The sequence below is a fragment of the Salmo salar genome, chromosome ssa10 (assembly GCF_905237065.1).
Source record: "Salmo salar chromosome ssa10, Ssal_v3.1, whole genome shotgun sequence".
In the NCBI taxonomy this organism is placed as follows: domain Eukaryota; kingdom Metazoa; phylum Chordata; class Actinopteri; order Salmoniformes; family Salmonidae; genus Salmo; species Salmo salar.
In genome coordinates, this window is record NC_059451.1 from 86,831,455 (window position 1) to 86,852,491 (window position 21,037).

The 21,037-nt window shown below is 43.4% G+C and overlaps 1 protein-coding gene across 1 annotated transcript in view; it reads right to left on the reverse strand.

Annotated features, from left to right (window-relative positions):
• sf3b3 (splicing factor 3b, subunit 3) overlaps positions 1-17,922 on the reverse strand; it is a 52,582-nt gene extending 34,660 nt beyond the window's left edge. The window contains exons 1-12 of the mRNA XM_045688179.1: positions 17,646-17,922; positions 16,926-17,052; positions 16,671-16,826; positions 13,181-13,351; positions 12,807-12,979; positions 12,349-12,490; positions 3,523-3,635; positions 3,232-3,369; positions 2,881-2,984; positions 2,614-2,779; positions 1,503-1,598; positions 1,023-1,095 (exon numbers count right to left, since the gene is read on the reverse strand). Coding sequence (XP_045544135.1) covers positions 1,023-1,095; positions 1,503-1,598; positions 2,614-2,779; positions 2,881-2,984; positions 3,232-3,369; positions 3,523-3,635; positions 12,349-12,490; positions 12,807-12,979; positions 13,181-13,351; positions 16,671-16,826; positions 16,926-17,052; positions 17,646-17,777 — 1,591 coding nt within the window. The 5' untranslated portion in view covers positions 17,778-17,922. The remainder of the gene's footprint in view (positions 1-1,022; positions 1,096-1,502; positions 1,599-2,613; positions 2,780-2,880; positions 2,985-3,231; positions 3,370-3,522; positions 3,636-12,348; positions 12,491-12,806; positions 12,980-13,180; positions 13,352-16,670; positions 16,827-16,925; positions 17,053-17,645) is intronic.
• Positions 17,923-21,037: the final 3,115 nt, after the last annotated feature.

Below are 21,037 nucleotides of genomic sequence, written 5' to 3' on the forward strand. Positions count from 1 at the left end.
TCTAATGTTTTGCTTTCGCTGTAAAGCCTTTTTGAAATCGGACAATGTGGTTGGATTAACGAGTCTTATCTTTCAAATTGTGTAAAATAGTCATATGTTTGAGAAATTGAAGTTATAGCATTTGAGGTATTTGTATTTCGCGCCATGCGATTCCACTGGCTGTTGACTAGGGTGGGACATAGCCCAGAGAGGTTAACGACCATTCCACAGGTGCATGTTCATTAATTGTTTATGGTTCATTGAACAAGCATGGGAAACAGTTTTTAAACCCTTTACAATGAAGATCTGTGAAGGTACTTGGATTTTTACTAATTATCTTTGAAAGACAGGGACCTGAAAAAGGGACATTTCTTTTTATGATGAGTTTATTTATTCACAAAGTATGTATAATGCTGAGATCAGAGGTGTTTTAAACTCTCTCCATTGATATTTGTCAGAGAAGAGACATGACAAACTCATCACTTCAACAGCACAACAAACCCTGCCATGAGACATCAGAGGATTGTGCCCTAATCTGATACATTAAGAAATTACAATCAATCTCATACCCTTATTTTGTTTTTTCACTAACCTAGAGCATGGCATCACAATCTTGAAATCTACATCTGTAACCCAGTGTGTAGAAGTTACAATATCTGACTTGTGCAGGCTAACCAGTTGGATGAGCCAAGTGTTGTATAATGGATGAATGCTAGAGTGAAAGTGAAGCCACATTTGAACAGGTCTCTCTCTAACAGGCAGCTACAGTGGAACTAGGCCACTACACCATGACAGGAAAAATCTCTGAAATCACATGACTTCTGGGAATAGTCTGGCTGAGTGACTTTCCCCAGAATGCACTCTGATGCCAGACTACAACATGAGACTTGACAGTATTAAGATAAAACAATGCCACTTTACAACCATGTCATACGCAATAACTGCAAACAAATACTGCAGAAGTGGACTGTAATGAGGTAGAAGGGAGAATAACTTGCAACTAGTTGATGTATTCATAAAAATTAAATAAAAAGAAGAAGCACCTTCAATGTGTCGGCGCACAGTCCACACAGCATTGGGGTTACCGGGCAGCTCAGACACAGCCATCTCTGATACCTGGAGGGAACAATCACTGATCAGACTTTCATTGTAATCTAACCTAAGCATTTACCAGTCTGTTACCTCTGCATTAACATGTTGAGATCTACTGAGATCAGAGGTATACTACACACTCTCTGGTGCTTTGTCAGAGAAGACATGCATATCATCATTTCATCCAGCTTCTTCAACACCTCAAACATGAGCTGGTGTGTGAGAAAAGCAACAGCACAAGAAACTTAAAACCCAAACTCTGTCCCAACTCTGGTTTCCGGTGTGCATGTGAGTGAGTATTCGCATGACTTTGTTAAAATGTTGTCATTGTTCAAATAATACTGTGGCATGTGCCACACCAAGAGAATGTGCGCGTGAGCACTTTCTGGGATGTGAATGTGTGATGGGAGGTGGAATAGCAGTACACATACCTCCAGTCCATGTCTGAGGACTCGGAGGGTGGATTTGGGTCCCCTGCCACAGGCCACATACAGCTGAGGAGTGTCCTCATTAGCCAGGTCAGCAATCTAACAGGGAGAGAGAAACAGATGAGGTGAGTGGAACAATGAGCCAGTGGTGAGTAAGAGATCCGTATGTATTCTAAGAGGACAGAATTTAACAAGTAGTACAGCTCCAAAAAGAAACAAGGCAGTCTCACATTTGGTGTCTGCGTCACGTTATAACGCTGAGATCAGAAGTGTTTAAACTCTCTCCATTGATGGGTTTGGATTTGTGAGCTTTAACTATTATGAATCATTAGTTCTAATAGAGACATGAGGGGTGCCGTAGCCCAGGATCTACACCAGGAGCTGTCTGTAGGACGAAGGGTTATGGTGGGTGCAATTAAGCTTGGGAGGAGCTGAGAGCAGGGAAAGCGGTCACATGGCAGTACTGATAAGGGGAGAGAGCCGTGGATAAGGGGGTCGAGGACAGGTCACTAAGGGAAACGGAACCGTTTATCATTTAGTTTCCTGCCTAGCAAAAAAAGATGCAATGTTTAGCAAGGAGGAGGAGACTCCACCCAAAGTGGGGTACATATACCACCACTATCGTAATCATGTCTTTGTCGGTTCAGCTGTTCGATCCTTTGGGAAGAATAAACTTGGTTTAAGCTTTCATAGTGTCTGTTGAGTTCTTACTCTGATAAAATCTAGCAATTATTTAGTCAGAGAAGAGACATGAGAAACTCATCACTTCAACAGCCTTCTCCTCAAACTTGCCAAAAGACTTCAGAAGAATCTGTGTGCGTGTGTGGACAGAGGGTTAACATGAACGCTACTTATAAAAATGGGAAACAAATAAGACAAGAATCTTTGTACTCCAACTAACCCGCATTCAAGTAAAGTCAAAATCAGGTTCATTGTGCTAAAAATAGTGGGAAAACACATCTACCCCAGCTAAAGCTGTTACAATTCGGTTCAGTAGAACAGAGGGAAAGGTGTGGCACCTCACTAAGTTCATCCACTACACAATCCATGGGAATCAAAAGCTAAAACCGTTGCACGCACACCAAACATACAACACAAAGAGATTCTCACACACCTGGCAGGACATGATGGGGGAGAGGTTCTCCTGCTCGTCCACCAGCACCAGGTTCTTGAGGGGGCGTGGCTGGAAGAAGAAGGTATCTCCCTCCTCCAGGGGCATGGCAGAGGAGAACTCTGGCTCTTCATCGTCATCTCCCAGATGGGCTATCTGGTACAGGTAACTAGCAGAGAGAGAGAAGAGAGAAGACAATGAACACAAGAGAGCAAGAGGCATGGACATAGATGGGATGTGTGAGGTATTGCAGTGTAATGAATGACTTACTGGTTACCAAACTCTGAGGACACAAATAAGAAGCCGGTCTTCAGCACGCACATGGATGTGGCTACAGGGATGGTGTCAAAGTACTTCATCCTGATCTCTGTAACCTGGGGGATACAAACGTTTATTTGAAATAGAAGGAATCCCAGAATATCCCATCATGTGAACACTGACCCGAGTTAGTGTGTGTGCATGCTGAGATCAGAGGTGTTTATGCTCTCTCCATGTTTTTTTCAGAGAAGAGACATGAAGACTCATCACCTCAACAGCACAGTTCTATTTCCCACACATCAGATGAACACCTCTGCCACCCTCCCCCAGTTCCAGTCTCAGACTGCACCCTGCTGGCCTCACCATCTCCTCATCGGTCTCCAGGGTGACCTTGAAAATGTCACCCTGCTCCGTCTGGGCCAGGAAGAAGAACATGGACTTGGTCTTGTGGGTGGCTGAGCAGACAAAGATCATGCCTCGCTCAGGGTCATCCAGGTCATTCTGTGTTCAGGCAAAAGAAAAAAAATTGAGGGCACAGTGCAGATGGTATCAAATGAACTGTGATCCATACAAACTGTTAACAGGTTTGACCATGTCTTGTTAGCCAAGTTATTTGAAATCTGTAATCACGTTTATAAAACATAAGAAACTCACCCTCCTACGTGGGATGGGACAGCGAATGTCAGGCTGGTCCCCAAAGTTTTTGTAGGTGATGTAGTTCTCTGAACAGATGAGAACTCCACTGGGCCCATCAGAGCCTCCAGGAACTGGAGAAGAGAGGGGGAAAGGGTGATGATCACACAATAGGTTTACACCTAAGTGTAAAAAATATATAAATAATCCAGCCTGCAAACAACTCATAACCTGGCTCTGACTGCCCTCTACTGGAAATAATGTACACTGAACTAAAATATAAATGCAACATCTAAAGTGTTGGTTTCATGAGCAGAAATAAAAGATGCCAGAAATTGTGCACAAATTTGTTTTACATCCCTGTTGGTGAGCATTTCTCCTTTGCCAAGATAATCCATCCACCTGACAGGTGTGGCATATCAAGAAGCTGATTAAACAGCATGATCATTACACAGGTGCACCTTATGCTGGGAACAATTAAAGGCCATTCTAAAATGTGCAGTTTTGTCACAATGCCACAGATGTTACAAGTTGCGGGAGCGTGCAATTGGTATGCTGACTGCATGAATGTCCACCAGAGCGGTTGCCAGATAATTTCTCTACCATAAGTCGCCTCAAGTTGTTTTACAGAATTTGGCAGTATGCGTCCAACACGCCTCATAACCGCAGACTACGTGTAACTATGCCAGCCCCGGACCTCCACATCCAGCTTCTTCACCTGAGGGATCGTCTGAGACCAGCCACCTTGACAGCTGATAGAAACTGTTAGAAACTGTCTCAGGGAAGCTCATCTGCGTGCTTGTCGTCCTCACCAGGGTCTTTCGAAGTCGTAATCCACTGCAGCGGGCTAATGCTCACCTTTAATGGCCACTGGCACGCTGAAGAAGCGTGCACTTCACAGATGAATACTGGTTTCAACTGTACCAGGCACAAGGCAGGACAGTGTGTATGGCGTCATGCGGGCGAGCGGTTTGCTGATGTCAAAGTTGTGAACAGAGTGCCCCATGGTGGCAGTGGGGTTATGGTATGGGCAGGCATAAGCTACGGACAACAAACACAATTGCATTTTATCAATGGCAATTTGAATGCACAGATATATCGTGACAAGTCCCTCAGGCCCAATGTCGTGCCATTCAGCCGCTGCCATCACCGCATAATAATGCACGGCCCCATGTTGCAAGGATCTGTACACAATTCCTGGATGCTGAAAATGTCCCAGTTTTTCCATGGCCTGCATAATCAGACATGTCACCCATTGGAGCATGTTTGGGATGCTCTGGATTTACGTGTACGACAGCGCGTTCCAGTTCCCACCAACAGCAACTTCGCGCAGCCAATTAATATATTTCAATTGACTGATTTCCTTATACATGTGACTAGGTGTATGTTGCACAACACTACTTCACAGGAAAACTAACTTTTTTATTTATCAAAATGCGTTTTCTTTTTGGCAGAAATGCCTTCTGGAACATGTGAACTTTCATGTGCCTTAACAACAAACTTGTATGCCATCTGTAAATACAAATAAAAATGTTAAATTACAAGCCTAGTTGCATTGGCCATGGAAGAGCAGCAACCTTCCCGCTAGCCATGATTGGCTGAGATAATAAATGGTCTGGACATGCCGAGAGATGAGTTCAGATTGGTCTGCCATGTAGCACGCTTCTGTCTATAACATGAGCTGGTCAGTATGTGTAGGCAATCCTTTCTAACAAGGATTTTTTTGAAAGATGTCACGTAGTAGAACTGCGTAAGTGTTCCTCTCCACTTTCTATTGGACCGAGTTTTGAAATCAGTGGAATTAGAGTATGACAGCTAAGGAGATGGAGAACATTCTGGCATTTGATTGCAAAGTCGAAAAGAAAACACCCAGAATGCGGTTGTATAAAACACCTGTCTCAGGATTACATTGTCAAACTAAGGGCAACCATGGCATCCGTGACACAGAGGGAGAAGTGTCCATCCATGTATACGGGTAAGAAAGTCTAACTAGCTACATTTTCAGATATTATACGTTTCCAATTTAGTCAGAACGTTGTTTTCATGTCAAGTTAGTGTACTGTTAGCTAGCTAGCGTTAGCTGGCCGGCTCGTTAACTTTACATGTATGATCTGAGTAGTAATATCACTTGCATCTCAGAGCCATTTGCATTGCTAGTTATAGCCTAATGTTAGCTAGCTAACATTGAACCTGGTTGGTTATCTCCCTGCAGATTCTTGCAGGGTAGTAACGTTATGAGTTGGGATCATGGTTCATTGTTTAGCTAGCTAGCTACACGTCTAAACACTATGCATTTCAATAGAATGTTCATGTCACTGCGACAACTGTCAATAGACGTAGCTGGTAAATTCGCTCTGGCTATCTAATACGATTTCAGAGCACTCACCTCTGTGTGCCAGAGCGTAGAATAACTGACCTGTTGCAGAGGGCACGACAAAGCCTACTTCCCCTCAGGAGACTGAAAAGATTTGGCATGGGACCTCAGACCCTCAAAAAGTTCTACAGCTGCGCCATCGAGAGCATTCTGACAGGTTGCATCACTGCCTGGTATAGCAACTGCTAGTAGGCACTACAGAGGGTAGTGCGTAGGGCCCACTACATCACTGGGGCCAAGCTTCCTGCCATCCAGGACCTCTATACCAGGCGGTGTCAGAGGAAGGCCCTAAAAATTGTCAAAGACACCAGCCTCCCTAGTCATAGACTGTTCTCTCTGCTACCACACGGCAAGCAGTACCGGAGCGCCAAGTCTAGGTCCAAAGGCTTCTTAACAGCTTCTACCCCAAGACATAAGACTCCTGAACAGCTAATCAAATGGCTACCCAGACTATTTGCATTGTCGTCATCCCCTTTCACGCTGCTGCTTCTCTGTTTATTATCTATGCATAGTCACTTTAACTCCACCTACATTTTCTTTTATTTAACTAGGCAAGTCAGTTAAGAACAAATTCTTATTTACAATGACGGCCAAACCCAGACGAGGCTGGGCCAATTGCGCGCCGCCCTAAGGGACTCCCAATCTTGGTCGGTTGTGATACAGCCTGCAATCGAACCAGGGTGTCTGTAGTGAAACCTCTAGCACTGAGATGCAGTGCCTTAGACCACTTGGGAGCCCTACATGTACATATTACCTCAACTAACCTGTGCCCCCGCACATTGACTCTATACCGGTACCCCCTGTATATAGCCTCGCTACTGTTATTTTACTGCTGTTCTTTAATTATTATATACAGTCGTGGACAAAAATATTTGAACCCTTGCACTTTCTTCAAATAATGCACAATTTCTTCCAGAAAACTGTTGAAATTAAAACATATTTTGGTATCCACATATGTGGCTCAGTTGGTAGAGCATGGTGTTTGCAATGTCAGCATGGTGTGTGCAACACCAGGGTTGTGGGTTCGATTCCCACGGGAGGCCAGTACAAAAAAAAATGTAACTTTTTTTTTTTTTAAAGAATGCGTGAAATTAAATGTATGAAATGAATTCACTACCGTAAGTCGCTCTGGATAAGAGCGTCTGCTAAATGACTAAAATGTAAAATGTAATGTATGTCTTCGGTATGCAGTTGTACAAAACAAACAAATCTGAATAATTTACTAAATCTTAGCTAATTCCACAAGAAAATGGCCCTAAAATGGCACTGTCTAGAAGCAGTTAGAATTCAAGAAGGTGATTATCATTTACTTTGGAATTGAACTCACCTGTTGTGAGTTGAAGGTGCAGGCAGTATAAAAATCACATATTCAACCAGTTTGAATAGAGAAAATGACTCATTCTCCTGTTTTGTGTCACTGTGTGTACCGCAATGAGCATGGACAAAAGAATGAAAAAAACAGAGAATTATCTGAGGTCAGACACAAGACGAACCGCCCTTGCTGTCTCTGCCTGGCCGGTTCCCCTCTCTCCACTGGGATTCTCTGCCTCTAACCCTATTATGGGGCCTGAGTCACTGGCTTACTGGTGCTCTTCCATGCCGTCCCTAGGAGGGGTGCGTCACTTGAGTGGATTGAGTCACTGACGTGATCTTCCTGTCCGGGTTGGCACGCCACTCGGGTTTGTGCAGTGGGGGAGATCTTCGTGGGGTATACTCGGCCTTGTCTCAGGGTAGTAAGTTGGTGGTTGAAGATATCCCTCTAGTGGTGTGGGGGCTGTGCTTTGGCAAAGTAGGTGGGGTTATATCCTGCCTGGTTGGCCACAGTGTCTCCCGACCCCTCCTGTAATTACGCGGCAATAGTTTGTGTGGGGGGGGGGGCTTGGGTCAATCTGTTATATCTGGGGTATTTCTCCTGTCTTAGCCGGTGTCCTGTGTGAATTTAAGCTCTCTCTCAGCCCTAGGACTGAGATCTTATCTGTCGGAAAGATATCAGTTTGTCAATAGACGTAGCTGTAAATGGTCTGTCCTCTGACAAATCAACTGTAAATTCCGGTGATCCTCAAGGTTCCGTTTTAGGACCACTATTGTTTTCACTATACAGTGGATTTAAAAAGTCTACACACCCCTGTTAAAATGCCAGGTTTTTGTGATGTAAAATAATGAGACAAAGATAAATCATGTCAGAACTTTTTCCACCTTTAATGTGACCTATAACGTTAACAATTCAATTGAAAAACAAACTGAAATCTTTGAGGGGGAAAAATTAAAAATTCAACTCACAATAACCTGGTTGCATAAGTGTGCACACCCTTAAACTAGTACTTTGTTGAAGCACCTTTTGATTTTATTACAGCACTCAGTCTTTTTGGGTAGGAGTCTATTAGCATGGCACATCTTGATTGGCAATATTTGCCCACTTTTTTTTGCAAAAGTGCTCAAAATCTGTCAGATTGCGAGGACATCTCCTGTGCACAGCCCTCTTCAGATCACCCCGGAGATGTTCAATTGGATTCAGGTCTGGGCTCTGGCTGGGCCATTCCAAAACGTTAATCTTCTTCTGGTGAAGCCATGCTTTCGTGGATTTGGATGTGTGCTTTGGGTCGTTGTCGTGCTGAAAGGTGAACTTCCTCTTCAGCTTTCTAATGGACGCCTGAAGGTTTTGTGCCAAAATTTCCTGGTATTTGGAACTGTTCATAATTCCCTCCACCCTGACTAAGGCCCCGGTTCCTGAAGAAAAACAGCCCCAAAGCATGATGCTGCCACCACCATGCTTCACTGTGGGTATGGTGTTCTTTGGGTGATGTGCAGTGTTGTTTTTGCGCCAAACATACCTTTTGGAATTATGGCCAAAAAGTTCAACCTAGGTTTCATCAGACCATAACACATTTTTCCCACGTGCTTTTGGGGGACTTGATGTTTGTTTTTGCAAACTTCAGCCGGGCTTGGATGTTTTTCATTGTAAGAAAAGGCTTCCGTCTTGCCACCCTACCCCATAGCCCATTCATATGAAGAATACGGGAGATTGTTGTCACATGTAGCACACAGCCAGCACTTGCCAGAAATTCCTGCAGTTCCTTTAATGTTGCTGTAGGCCTCTTGGAAGCCTCCCTGACCAGTTTTCTTCTCGTCTTTTCATACATTTTGGAGGGACGTCCAGTTTTTGGTAATGTCTCTGTGGCGCCATATTTTCTCCACTTGATGATGACTGTCTTCACTGTGTTCCATGGTATATGTAATGCTTTGGAAATTATTTTGTACCCTTCTGACTGATATCTTTCAACAATGAGATCCCTCTGATGCTTTGGAAGCTCTCTGCGGACCATGGCTTTTGCTCTGAGATGCAACTAAGAAAATGTCAGGAAAATCCTACTAGAACAGCTGAACTTTATTTGTGATTAATCAGAGTCACTTTAAATGATGGCAGGTGTGTAATGACTTCTATTTAACATGAGTTTGAATGTGATTGGTTAATTCTGAACACAGCCACATCCCCAGTTATAAGAGGTTGTGCACACTTATGCAACCAGGTTATTGTAAGGTTTTTATTTTTCATTTTTCCCCCTCGAAGATTTCAGTTTGTTTTTCAATTGAATTGTTCACATTATAGGTCACATTAACAGTAGAAAAAGTTCTGACATGATTTATCTTTGTCTCATTCTTTTACATCAAAAAACCTGGCATTTTAACAGGGGTGTGTATACTTTTTATATCCACTGTATATTTTACCTCTTGGGGATGTCATTCGAAAACAATGTTAAATTTCACTGCTATGCGGATGACACACAGCTGTACATTTCAATGAAACATGGTGAAGCCCCAAAATTGCCCTCGCTAGAAGCCTGTGTTTCAGACATAAGGAAGTGGATGGCTGCAAACTTTCTACTTTTAAACTCGGACAAAACAGAGATGCTTGTTCTAGGTCCCAAGAAACAAAGAGATCTTCTGTTAAATCTGACAATCTTGATGATTGTACAGTCGTCTCAAATAAAAAAAACTGAAGGACCTCGGCGTTACTCTGGACCCTGATCTCTCTTTTGAAGAACATATCAAGACTGTTTCAAGGGCAGCTTTTTTCCATCTATGTAACATTGCAAAAATCATAAACTTTCTGTCCAAAAATGACGCAGAAAAATGTATCCATGCCTTTGTTACTTCTAGGTTGAACTACTGCAATGCTCTACTTTCCGGCTACCCGGATAAAGCACTAAATAAACTTCAGTTAGTGCTAAATACGGCTGCTAGAATCCTGACTAGAACCAAAGAATTTGATCCTATTACTCCAGTGTTAGCCTCCCTACACTGGCTTCCTGTTAAGGCAAGGGTTGATTTCAAGGTTTTACTGCTAACCTACAAAGCATTACATGGGCTTGCTCCTACCCATCTTTCTGATTTGGTCCTGCCGTACATACCTACACGTACGCTACGGTCACAAGACGCAGGCCTCCTAATTGTCCCTAGAATTTCTAAGCAAACAGCTGGAGGCAGGGCTTTCTCCTATAGAGCTCCATTTTCAGACTCTGTCTCAACCTTTAAGTCTTTACTGAAGACTCATCTCTTCAGTGGGTCCTATGATTGAGTGTAGTCTGGCCCAGGACTGTGAAGGTGAACGGAAAGGCACTGGAGCAACGAACCGCCCTTGCTGTCTCTGCCTTGCCGCTTCCCCTCTCTCCACTGGGATTCTCTGTCTCTAACCCTATTACAGGGGCTGAGTCACTGGCTTACTGGTGCTCTTCCATGCTGTCCCTAGGAGGTGTGCATCACTTGAGTCACTGACGTGGTCTTCCTGTCTGGGTTGGCGCCCCCCCTTGGGTTGTGCCGTGGCGGAGATCTTTGTGGGCTATACTCGGCCTTGTCTCAGGATGGTAAGTTGGTGGTTGAAGATATCCCTCTAGTGGTGTGGGGGCTGTGCTTTGGCAAAGTGGGTGGGGTTATATCCTTCCTGTTTGGCCCTGTCCGGGGGTATCGTCGGATGGGGCCACAGTGTCTCCTGACCACTCCTGTCTCAGCCTCCAGTATTTATGCTGCAGTAGTTTATGTGTCGGGGGGCTAGGGTCAGTCTGTTATATCTGGAGTATTTCTCCTGTCTTATCCGGTGTCCTGGGTGAATTTAAGTATGCTCTCTCTTTCTCTCTCTCGGAGGACCTGAGCCCTAGGACCATGCCTTAGGACTACCTGACATGATGACTCCTTGCTGTCCCCAGTCCACCTGGCCGTGCTGCTGCTCCAGTTTCAACTGTTCTGCCTGCGGCTATGGAACCCTGACCTGTTCACCGGACGTGCTACCTGTCCCAGACCTGCTGTTTTCAACTCTCTAGAGACAGCAGGAGCAGTAGAGATACTCTCAATGATCGGCTATGAAAAGCCAACTGACATTTACTCTTGAGGTTCTGACTTGTTGCACCCTCGACAACTGTGATTATTACTATTTGACCATGCTGGTCATTTATGAACATTTGAACATCTAGCTGTTATAATCTCCACCCGGTACAGCTAGAAGAGGACTGGCCACCCCTCATAGCCTGGTTCCTCTCTAGGTTTCTTCCTAGGTTTTGGCCTTTCTAGGGAGTTTTTCCTAGCCACCGTGCTTCTACACATGCATTGCTTGCTGTTTGGGGTTTTAGACTGGGTTTCTGTACATCACTTTGAGATATCAGCTGATGTAAGAAGGGCTATATAAATACATTTGATTTGATTTAGGACCATGCCTCAGGACTATTATTTGACCCTGCTGGTCATCTATGAACATTCGAACATCTTGGCCATGTTCTGCTATAATCTCCTCCCGGCACAGCTAGAAGAAGACTGGCTACCCCTCAGAGCCTGGTTCCTCTCTAGGTTTCTTCCAAGGTTCCTTCCTTTCTAGAGAGTTTTGTCTGGAAGTAGCTAGCAAACTTGCCAATATTAGTCAGTTAGCTTGGGTTCTTGACTGGTCAGAATGCTCGGATCAACCCTACTCCTCGGCCAGAGCGTCCAGTGTGTGCTCTGAACACTCAGAGAGCGAAACGCTCTGACTTTACGAACGCCCAGAGCACACTGTCACTCCCGATTAAACTTACGAACACACCTGTAGTATAAACCAGCCTTTAGTTTTGAAATCTTTGGTTGTTTAGTACATGGCCTCACATGTGAATCCTTAAAGAGATGGGTGGGGCTAAAGCTTAAGAGGGTGTGAACGATGCTGAATGGGTGTAGACAAAGAGCCCTCCAGTAGGTATACCAAAACATTCAAGGGCCATTTTATCAAAAGTGAGGATACAAGTTAATCAACTTTCAAACCAGAATTACTTCCCTTGTTCCTCAACTGTAGTGTGTGATATACTATTTTCAAGCGCTGAGTCTCTTCTTTTATACAATGTACATTTTTTCCCCCGCTATATAGGACCAAATCGAGCTGGTCAGTCACATATGAACTGTAACTCACGTAAAAGAAAATTGCTGCATGTTGCGTTTACATTATTGTTCAGTGTAGCTACCTGTAATGAGGAAGTTGCCGTGCTCCTCCAGGGCCTCGCTGTACTTGCGCACAACGTGGTTCAGACCCAGGTCCAGCTCATAGAAGGTCAGGGTTTGCTGGGTGTTGGCTGCAGCCTCACCAGTGGGGTCATTGTCAGCTTCCTGGAAGGAGGGAGAGGTCATAGGCCACACACCGTGGGTCAGTGGAAATGAAAAGGACAGGATGAGGATTTACAGGACATCTTTAGTAGCAAAGCAGCTACAACAGTGGGATTGTGTTGGAATCAGAGGTGTTTAAACTCCCTACAGTGGTTTGTCAGAGAAGAGACATGAAGACATCATTTCAACAACACTTTGGTGTATAGAGAATAAAACAGAAGCAAATCTGAGCCTGTGTGTAAACATAGATTAGGTCCATTTCTTCAGTCTGTAACAAGACCAAATTCACAAATCATAGCGGTCAGTGCTAGGCTCTCACCTCATAGTCCATCTCCAGACAGGCGAACATGGGGTTTTCAAAACCCACATCAACTCCTACCACATGGTAGACCAGTGTGTTGGCCTTGTGAGCCTCCAGGGGAGAGGAGATGGTGAGACGCGCTGCTGCATCTCTGTTCAGGATGTACACCAGCTTCTGCTTCTCAATGGCACCTGGAAACAGAGGTAATCAGTACACTACAACACCTGGAAACAGAGGTAATTAACAAACTACAACAGACAAAAAACATGTCCATTGCAACAGGGACATCTCATCAAGTCAAGGATTTGTCAACTTGAAACTTTGTTGAATTTTCAAACTATTTCCAACTCTTTCCACAACATCATATCTCTCAGTTCTCTGAGCTTCTTTACCTATCATGACTGCTCTGCCCTTGGGGTCGACGGCGAGGAACTGTCCAGGGACGATGCGACGACATCCACTCTTGCCAAAGGTCTCCTGATGGATCTTCTCGAACATGTTCTTGGAGGGGTGGTACTCCAGGATGACGATGCGGCCTGAGTCACTGCCCACCACAATATAGTCTGGGGATCAAAAGCACAAATGTCTCGAATTTAAAATACGAGCTTTTCAACCACACACAGAAAACTTGCATCTACTTCACACTAGGATTGGGCGAATGTCAACATTGGTCCTATCGTGATTATGTATCCATAAAATACGATGTAATCGCCTACTATTGGCCAAAAAAATATTTCATAATAATAATAATTTAAAACCGCTAAAACGATCATTGGGCTATAGCGGAAAAATGTATTGCTACAACTGGATGAATCATGACGAAAGACAATATTGTTGAAAGCCTGGGCAGAGGCTAAGTACAGGCTCATCTTTTCAAATATCCTTTCTGGTGGAAGAGCTTCAGCATGGAGCAGGTTTGTGTCTGTGTGAACTGGGACAATTTCAGCTTCCAGGAATTGTGTACAGATACTTGCGACATGGGGCTGTGCATTATCATGCTGAAACAGGGGTTGTCATGTTTGTCCCCAGCGTAATTATCTTTTAACCAGGTGAATGGCAAAGGAGAAATGCTCACTAACAGGGATGTAAAAAAATGTGGGCACAACATTGAGAAATAAACTTTGTTCATATGGAACATTTATTTTAGCCCATTTTACATGTTGCGTTTCTATTTTTGTTCAGCATAGTTAATAGACCAATAAGAAAGAGTTCCATACCTCTCTGCCAATAACAGTTATCCCCTCCCCACTCAGATCACTCCCAGACAGTCCTGGCAAAAGTCTTGCTTGAGGAATTGCTCGATAACACTTTACTTAACACCAGCGTCATGTTACAATAACCTGTTATAATATGACCATAACACTATCATGACACACAGTATATTTACACCTGTTGTGACATATATTGCTTGATTTTATGGCTGGTTATGACACCTACATAAGAGTATCAAAACCTACCACACATTTCTTTATTTATTGAGCATGCAAAATGCTCATTGTAATTGCGCACACATTGATGTCAGACATGCACCTACCCCAACGCCCAGTTGCTGATGACTGGGATGAACGCAGGAGCAGATTGCAGGACAAGACACACTCTTTTTGACTGATATAAGGGCTTGTACGTGAAAGGCCTATCTGGCTTATATGATTATGGTGGTCATAGTGTGTCTTAAAGTGTATTTTCTTAGTCAAGTAAAGTGACACAGAATGATCATAATGCTTCATAACAGTGTTATAAAGCGGATTTTCTACAAGTTACAAAAAAATACTGGAAAAAAACATGACTAAAGAATTCATTACAACAAAAACAAAGGACTTAAGAGAAACTTTAAGGAAAGGAAACTTCTTGGCAGGTGAAAATATATTGGTCATGACAGTGTTATGACCATATGACCTGCTTAGGAACCGTGTAATTAACATGTTGACGACACTGATTACCAATTGCTCTTTGCTAAGAAGCTTTATTTATTTTTTTACCAATTTCATTGAAAACTATCAAAGTAAGGTACTTCCTTATTACCCAGAAATGATTTGATATTGCGATAACTGCGGCATTAGACCATAAACTTGTCTTAAAACTTTTGATAGGCCTAGGAGGAGGATAGGTTATTGGTAATTTGGTTTTCAATGGAGGGATATTCCTTAGATTTTTCTGTAGGCTATTGTTGTTTGTACTCTCTCATTATTAGTCCCCTGGCTACCTTGTGATTTTAGGCAATTCAAACTACTTTTTGAGATGGAACTAATCATTATATACAGCGTATTTGGAAAGTATTCAGAGACTGTTATCACATTTTGTTACGTTACAGCCTTATTCTAAAATGAATAGTTTTTTCCCCTCAAACACACAATACCCCATAATGATGAAGCAAAAAAAGGTTTACACATTTTTGCAAATGTATTAAAAATAAAACTGAAATATCACACTTAAATAGGTATTCAGACCCTTTACTCAGTACTTTGTTTTAGCACCTTTGGCAGCGATTACAGCCGAGTCTTCTTGGGTATGACGCTGCAAGCTTGGCACACCTGTAGTTGGGGAGTTTCTCCCATTCTTCTCTACAGATCCTCTCAAGCTCGGTCAGGTTGGATGGGGAGCGTCCTTGCACAGCTATTTTTAGGTCTCTTCAGAGATGTTTGATCAGGTTCAAGCCTGGGCCCCTCAAGGACATTCAGAGACTTGTCCCGAAGCCACTTCTGCGTTGTCTTGGCTGTGTGCTTAGGGTTGTTGTCCTGTTGGAAGGTGAACCGTCGCCCCAGTCTGTGGTCCGGAGCAGTTTTTTTTTTATCAAGGATCTCTCTGTACTTTTCTCCATTCATCTTTACCTTGATCCTAACTAGTCTCCCAGTCCCTGCGGCTGAAAAACATCCCCATGGCATGATGCTGCCACCACCATGCTTCACCGTGGGGATGGTGCCAGGTTTCCTCCAGATGTGACGCTTGGTATTCATGCCAGAGCTCAATTTTGGTTTCATCAGACTAGAGAATATTGTTTCACATGGTGTGAGAGTCTTTAGGTGCCTTTTGACAAACTCTAAGCAGGCTGTTATGTGCTTTTTACTGAGGAGTGGCTTCCGTCTGGCCACTCTAGCACAAAGACCTGATTGGTAGAGTACTGCAGAGATGGTTGTACTTCTGGAAGGGTCTCCCATCTCAACAGAGGAACTCTGCCAGAGTGACCATCAGGTTCTTGGTCACCTCCCTGACCAAGGCCCTCCCCCGATTGCTCAGTTTGGCTGGGCGACCAGCTATAGGAAGAGTCTTGGTGGTTCCAAACTTCTTCCATTTAAGAATGATGGAGGTCACGGTGTTCTTGGGGACCTTCAATGCTGCAGACATTTTTTGGTACCCTTTCCCAGATCTGTGCCTCGACACAAACCTGTCTCGGAGCTCTACGACAATTCCTTCGACCTCTGACATGCACGGTCAACTGTGGGACCTTATATAGACAGGTGTTCGCCTTTCCAAATAATGTCCAATCATTTGAATTTACCACAGGTGGACCAGTCACGTTTTAGAAACATCTCAAGGATGATCAATGAAAACAGGATGCACCTGAGATCAATTTCAAGTCTCATAGCAAAGGGTCTGAATAAGTATGCAAGTAAGGCATTTGTTTTTTTTATTTGTAATACATGAGCAAACATTTCTAAAAACCTGTCTTTGCTTTGTCATTATGGGGTATTGTGTGTAGATTGATGAAGAAAACAATTGAATCAATTTTAGAATAATGCTGTAACGTAACAAAATGTGGGAAAAGTCAAGGGGTCTGAATACTTTGCAAATGCACTGTATATACAGCAAAAGGCAATCTCAGGTGTACATACAGACACACATATATGCTGACACACACATACATCTCATAACACACACACACACCTTTAGTTCCTCCTGTCAGCCTGAAGGCCATGAGGGAGCGAATGATGCCAAACACCTCCATGGTAAGCAGGGTGTGAACCTTCCCTGTGTTGGCATCTGGACGCAGCAGCTCAATGATCTTCCCCCTGGAAACTACTATCTCCTGCATCTTGGTTCCTGCAAGGCAAGACAAAAATGATAACCAGATCACAGGTTACATTATCCATGTTATATAGACTCAGGGATGAGAGACCCCAAGAGAAGAATGTTATGTACCTGAGAAGTTTCCATGGATGGCGTGGGTGATGCCGGTGGCACGCTGCAGGGTCAGGTTATACAGAAACATAGTGTCGGTTTCTCTACCTTCAGGTGCAGGTAAAAGAGGCCACAGCAACACCAGGTTCTGAGGAAGAAAGGAGGAGTACATTTTTGCATTACCGCAAGCATCTCAGTGTTATAACATAGCTAACTTAGTGCGGTTGCTAGTTAACTATTGCACAGTAATGTTATTGTGGATACTGCAGACACATTATACATCCGCAAGCAAAAACATTGTCGACTCAGTTGATGATAGCTAGTTAAACAACATAGACTACAAACAAAGGCGCTTTCAAAGACACGGGTGCCGCTACTTGTTAGCTAGCTATCTAATTAGCTACTACGTAGAGCCCAGCCTAGCCAACTGTGTAAAGTTGATTCTACACAAACCCATTGGTCGTTGTTGCAACTAGCCAGGTCCAACTTAACCGCAATAATAACAGTAACGTTAGCCCACCATTACAAAATATTTTAACGAAATAGACAATGTAACTTTGCGAAACAAGGCTTGCTTGCTCGAGTTAACTACCCTAGCACTCGCAGTTGTTTCATTCAATCACTCCGTATACCCACAAGCGCCCATCTTCAAAATTCAGGAAGACGTAAAAATATATATATATTGATAGATATTTTGTTTTCTATATTGTATTGTGCGGATATTGTATGAAAATGATTTACCGATGTATCAGTTAGGATGAAACTGATATCAACTAGATTGTGAATTTCAGTCGCACCGTCAATTTGTTGATACTTCTGCGGACAAACGCTTTTCTGTCGAACGCGGGCCCTCTTCACGATCTGCGACGTCATCAAAAGTCGGTCCACAATGTGCCTGAGACCTAGCTACACAATTATATGGGAATAACACGAAACCCAAAGCAGGTACGCCATAGAAGTTTTGTTTGATTTATCTAAAATGGAAAATCTACATGTTACTTGTCTTGAAATTATCATAAAAAATATAATGAAAAGGCGTATTGAATTACAGTTGACGAGCTATTCCACTAGGTGTCGACAATGCCCATGCTTTGCTTAGGTTGGACAAAAGGTGCATGTGCAGCCGTGCAGGTAGTAAGTCAGTGTGGACTGCAGACTCAGAGAGATCATTTCTGATTGTTCATTTTTTATTGTTTTGTTTATTGTATATTTCACTTCCTTCGGCAATGTAAACATGTTTCCCATGCCAAAAAAGCCCTTTGGATTTAATTGAATTGCGAAAGATTTCCCCCAAAAAGCATCCACAACGTGTTAGAATAAAGTCACTATAGCTCACAAAAACGACATGATGTAAAGATTCTGAACTGAAATATGTCTAGCAGCATATACATTTTTGGGATAAGTCCATGTGCATAATAAAGAGTCCCCTACAGCAGTGGTTCCCAAACTTTTTATAGTCCCATACCCCTTCAAACATTCAGCCTCCAGCTGCGTACCCCCTCTAGCACCAGGGTCAGCACACTCTCAAATGTTGTTTATTGCCATCATTGTCAGTCTGCCACACACACACACACACTATACGATACATTTACTAAACATAAGAATGAGTGTGAGTTTTTGTCACAACCTGGCTTGTGGGAACTGACAAAGAGCTCTTATAGGACCAGGGCACAAGTAATAATATAATAATAATCAATCATTTTGCTCTTTATTTAACCATCTTACATATAAAACCTTATCTGTTCAACGAAAATTGTGAATAACTCACCACAGGTTAATGAGAAGGGTGTGCTTGAAAGGATGCACATAACTCTGCAATGTTGGGTTTTATTGGAGAGAGTCTCAGCCTTAAATCATTTTCCACACACAGTCTGTGCCTGTATTTAGTTTTCATGCTAGTGAGGGCCGAGAATCCACTCTCACATAGGTATGTGGTTGGAAAGGGAAACAGTGTCTTAAAAGCTAGATTTGCCAAGGCAGGATACTCTGAGCGCAGCCCAATCCAGAAATCTGGCAGTAGCTTTTGATTAAATTCAATTTTCACAGAACCGCTTGTTGCAATTTCAATGAGGCTCTCTTGTTCAGATATCGGTAAGTGGACTGGAGGCAGGGCATGAAAGGGATAACGAATCCAGTTGTTTGTGTCATCCGATTGCTGCCTCCCAGGTGTCTTTTATACAGGTAACGAACTGAGATTAGGAGCACACTCTTAAAGGGTGTGCTCCTAACCGCAGCTTGTTACCTGTATAAAAGACACCTGTCCACAGAAGCAATCAATCAATCAGATTCCAAACTCTCCACCATGGCCAAGACCAAAGAGCTCTCCAAGGATGTTAGGGACAAGATTGTAGACCTACACAAGGCTGGAATGGGCTACAAGACCATCGCCAAGCAACTTGGTGAGAAGGTGACAACATTTGGTGTGATTATTCGCAAATGGAAGAAACACAAAAGAACTGTCAATATCCCTCGGCCTGGGGCTCCATGCAAGATCCCACCTCGTGGAGTTGCAATGATCATGAGAACGGTGAGGAATCAGCCCAGAATTACACGGGAGGATCTTGTCAATGATCTCAAGGCAGCTGGGACCATAGTCACCAAGAAAACAATTGGTAACACACTACGCCATGAAGGACTGAAATCCTGCAGCGCCCGCAAGGTCCCCCTGCTCAAGAATACATATACATGCCCGTCTGAAGTTTGCCAATGAACATCTGAATGATTCAGAGGACAACTGGTGAAAGTGTTGTGGTCAGATGAGACCAAAATGGAGCTCTTTGGCATCAACTCAACTCGCCGTGTTTGGAGGAGGAGGAATGCTGCCTATGACCCCAAGAACACCATCTCCACCGTCAAACATTGAGGTGGAAACATTATGCTTTGGGGGTGTTTTTTCTGCTAAGGGGACAGGACAATTTCACCGCATCATTTGACGGGGCCATGTACTGTCAAATCTTGGGTGAGAACCTCCTTCCCTCAGCCAGGGCATTGAAAATGGGTCATGGATGGGTATTCCAGCATGACAATGACCCAAAACACACGACCAAGGCAACAAAGGAGTGGCTCAAGAAGAAGCACATTGAGGTCCTGGAGTGGCCTAGCTGTCTCCAGACCTTAATCCCATAGAAAATCTGTGGAGGGAGCTGAAGGTTCGAGTTGCCAAACGTCAGCCTCGAAACCTTAATGACTTGGAGAAGATCTGCAAAGAGCAGTGGGACAAAATCCCTCCTGAGATGTGTGCAAACTTGGTTGCCAACTACAAAAAACATCTGACCTCTGTGATTGCCAACAAGGGTTTTGCCACCAAGTACTAAGTCATGTTTTGCAGAGGGGTCAAATACTTATTTCCCTCATTAAAATGCAAATCAATTTATAACATTTTTGACATGCATTTTTCTGGATTTTTTGGTTGTTATTCTGTCTCTCACTGTTCATATAAACCTTCCAATAAAATGATAGACTGATCATTTCTTTGTAAGTGGGCAAACGTACAAAATCAGCAGGGGATCAAATACTTTTTTCCCCCACTGTAGGTGTGTGGAGATATATCGTACTCTATATGAGGAGGATATTATAGTCATAAAAATGCTTTTCAGTTTCACTGACTCACCCAATGATGCTCAGCTGGTAATGGCCGATGTACTCGTGCCAAAAGCCTATCTCTCTCTTTTTGTAAAACAATATTTGGAAGTTTATCAAATATTTTGGCAGCCTACAGCATAGAGTCTTCTCTTTTCAGCAGGAGTCATTTTCTTACCAACCGGTGTTTTCCCTCGATTGTATTTGAAATATTGCGAAAGGCCTGTTTTGTGTGGGTGCTGTTTTTTAACTGACAGATTTGCATTGCATTCCTGACTGTAGGCTATTCCTTGTTATAAACTGAGGGGTTCGAGCTCTGAATGCTGATTGGCTGACAGCCGTGTACCACAGGTATGACAAGCCATTTATTTTTACTGCTCTAATTACGTTGGCAAACAGTTTATAATGGCAATAAGGCACCTCGGGGTTTGTGGTATATGGCCAATACACCACCGGCTGTATCCAGGCACTCCGTGTTGCGTTGTGCATAAGAACAGCCCTTAGCCATGGTATATTGGCCACATACCACATCCCGTCGAGCCTTATTGCTATTA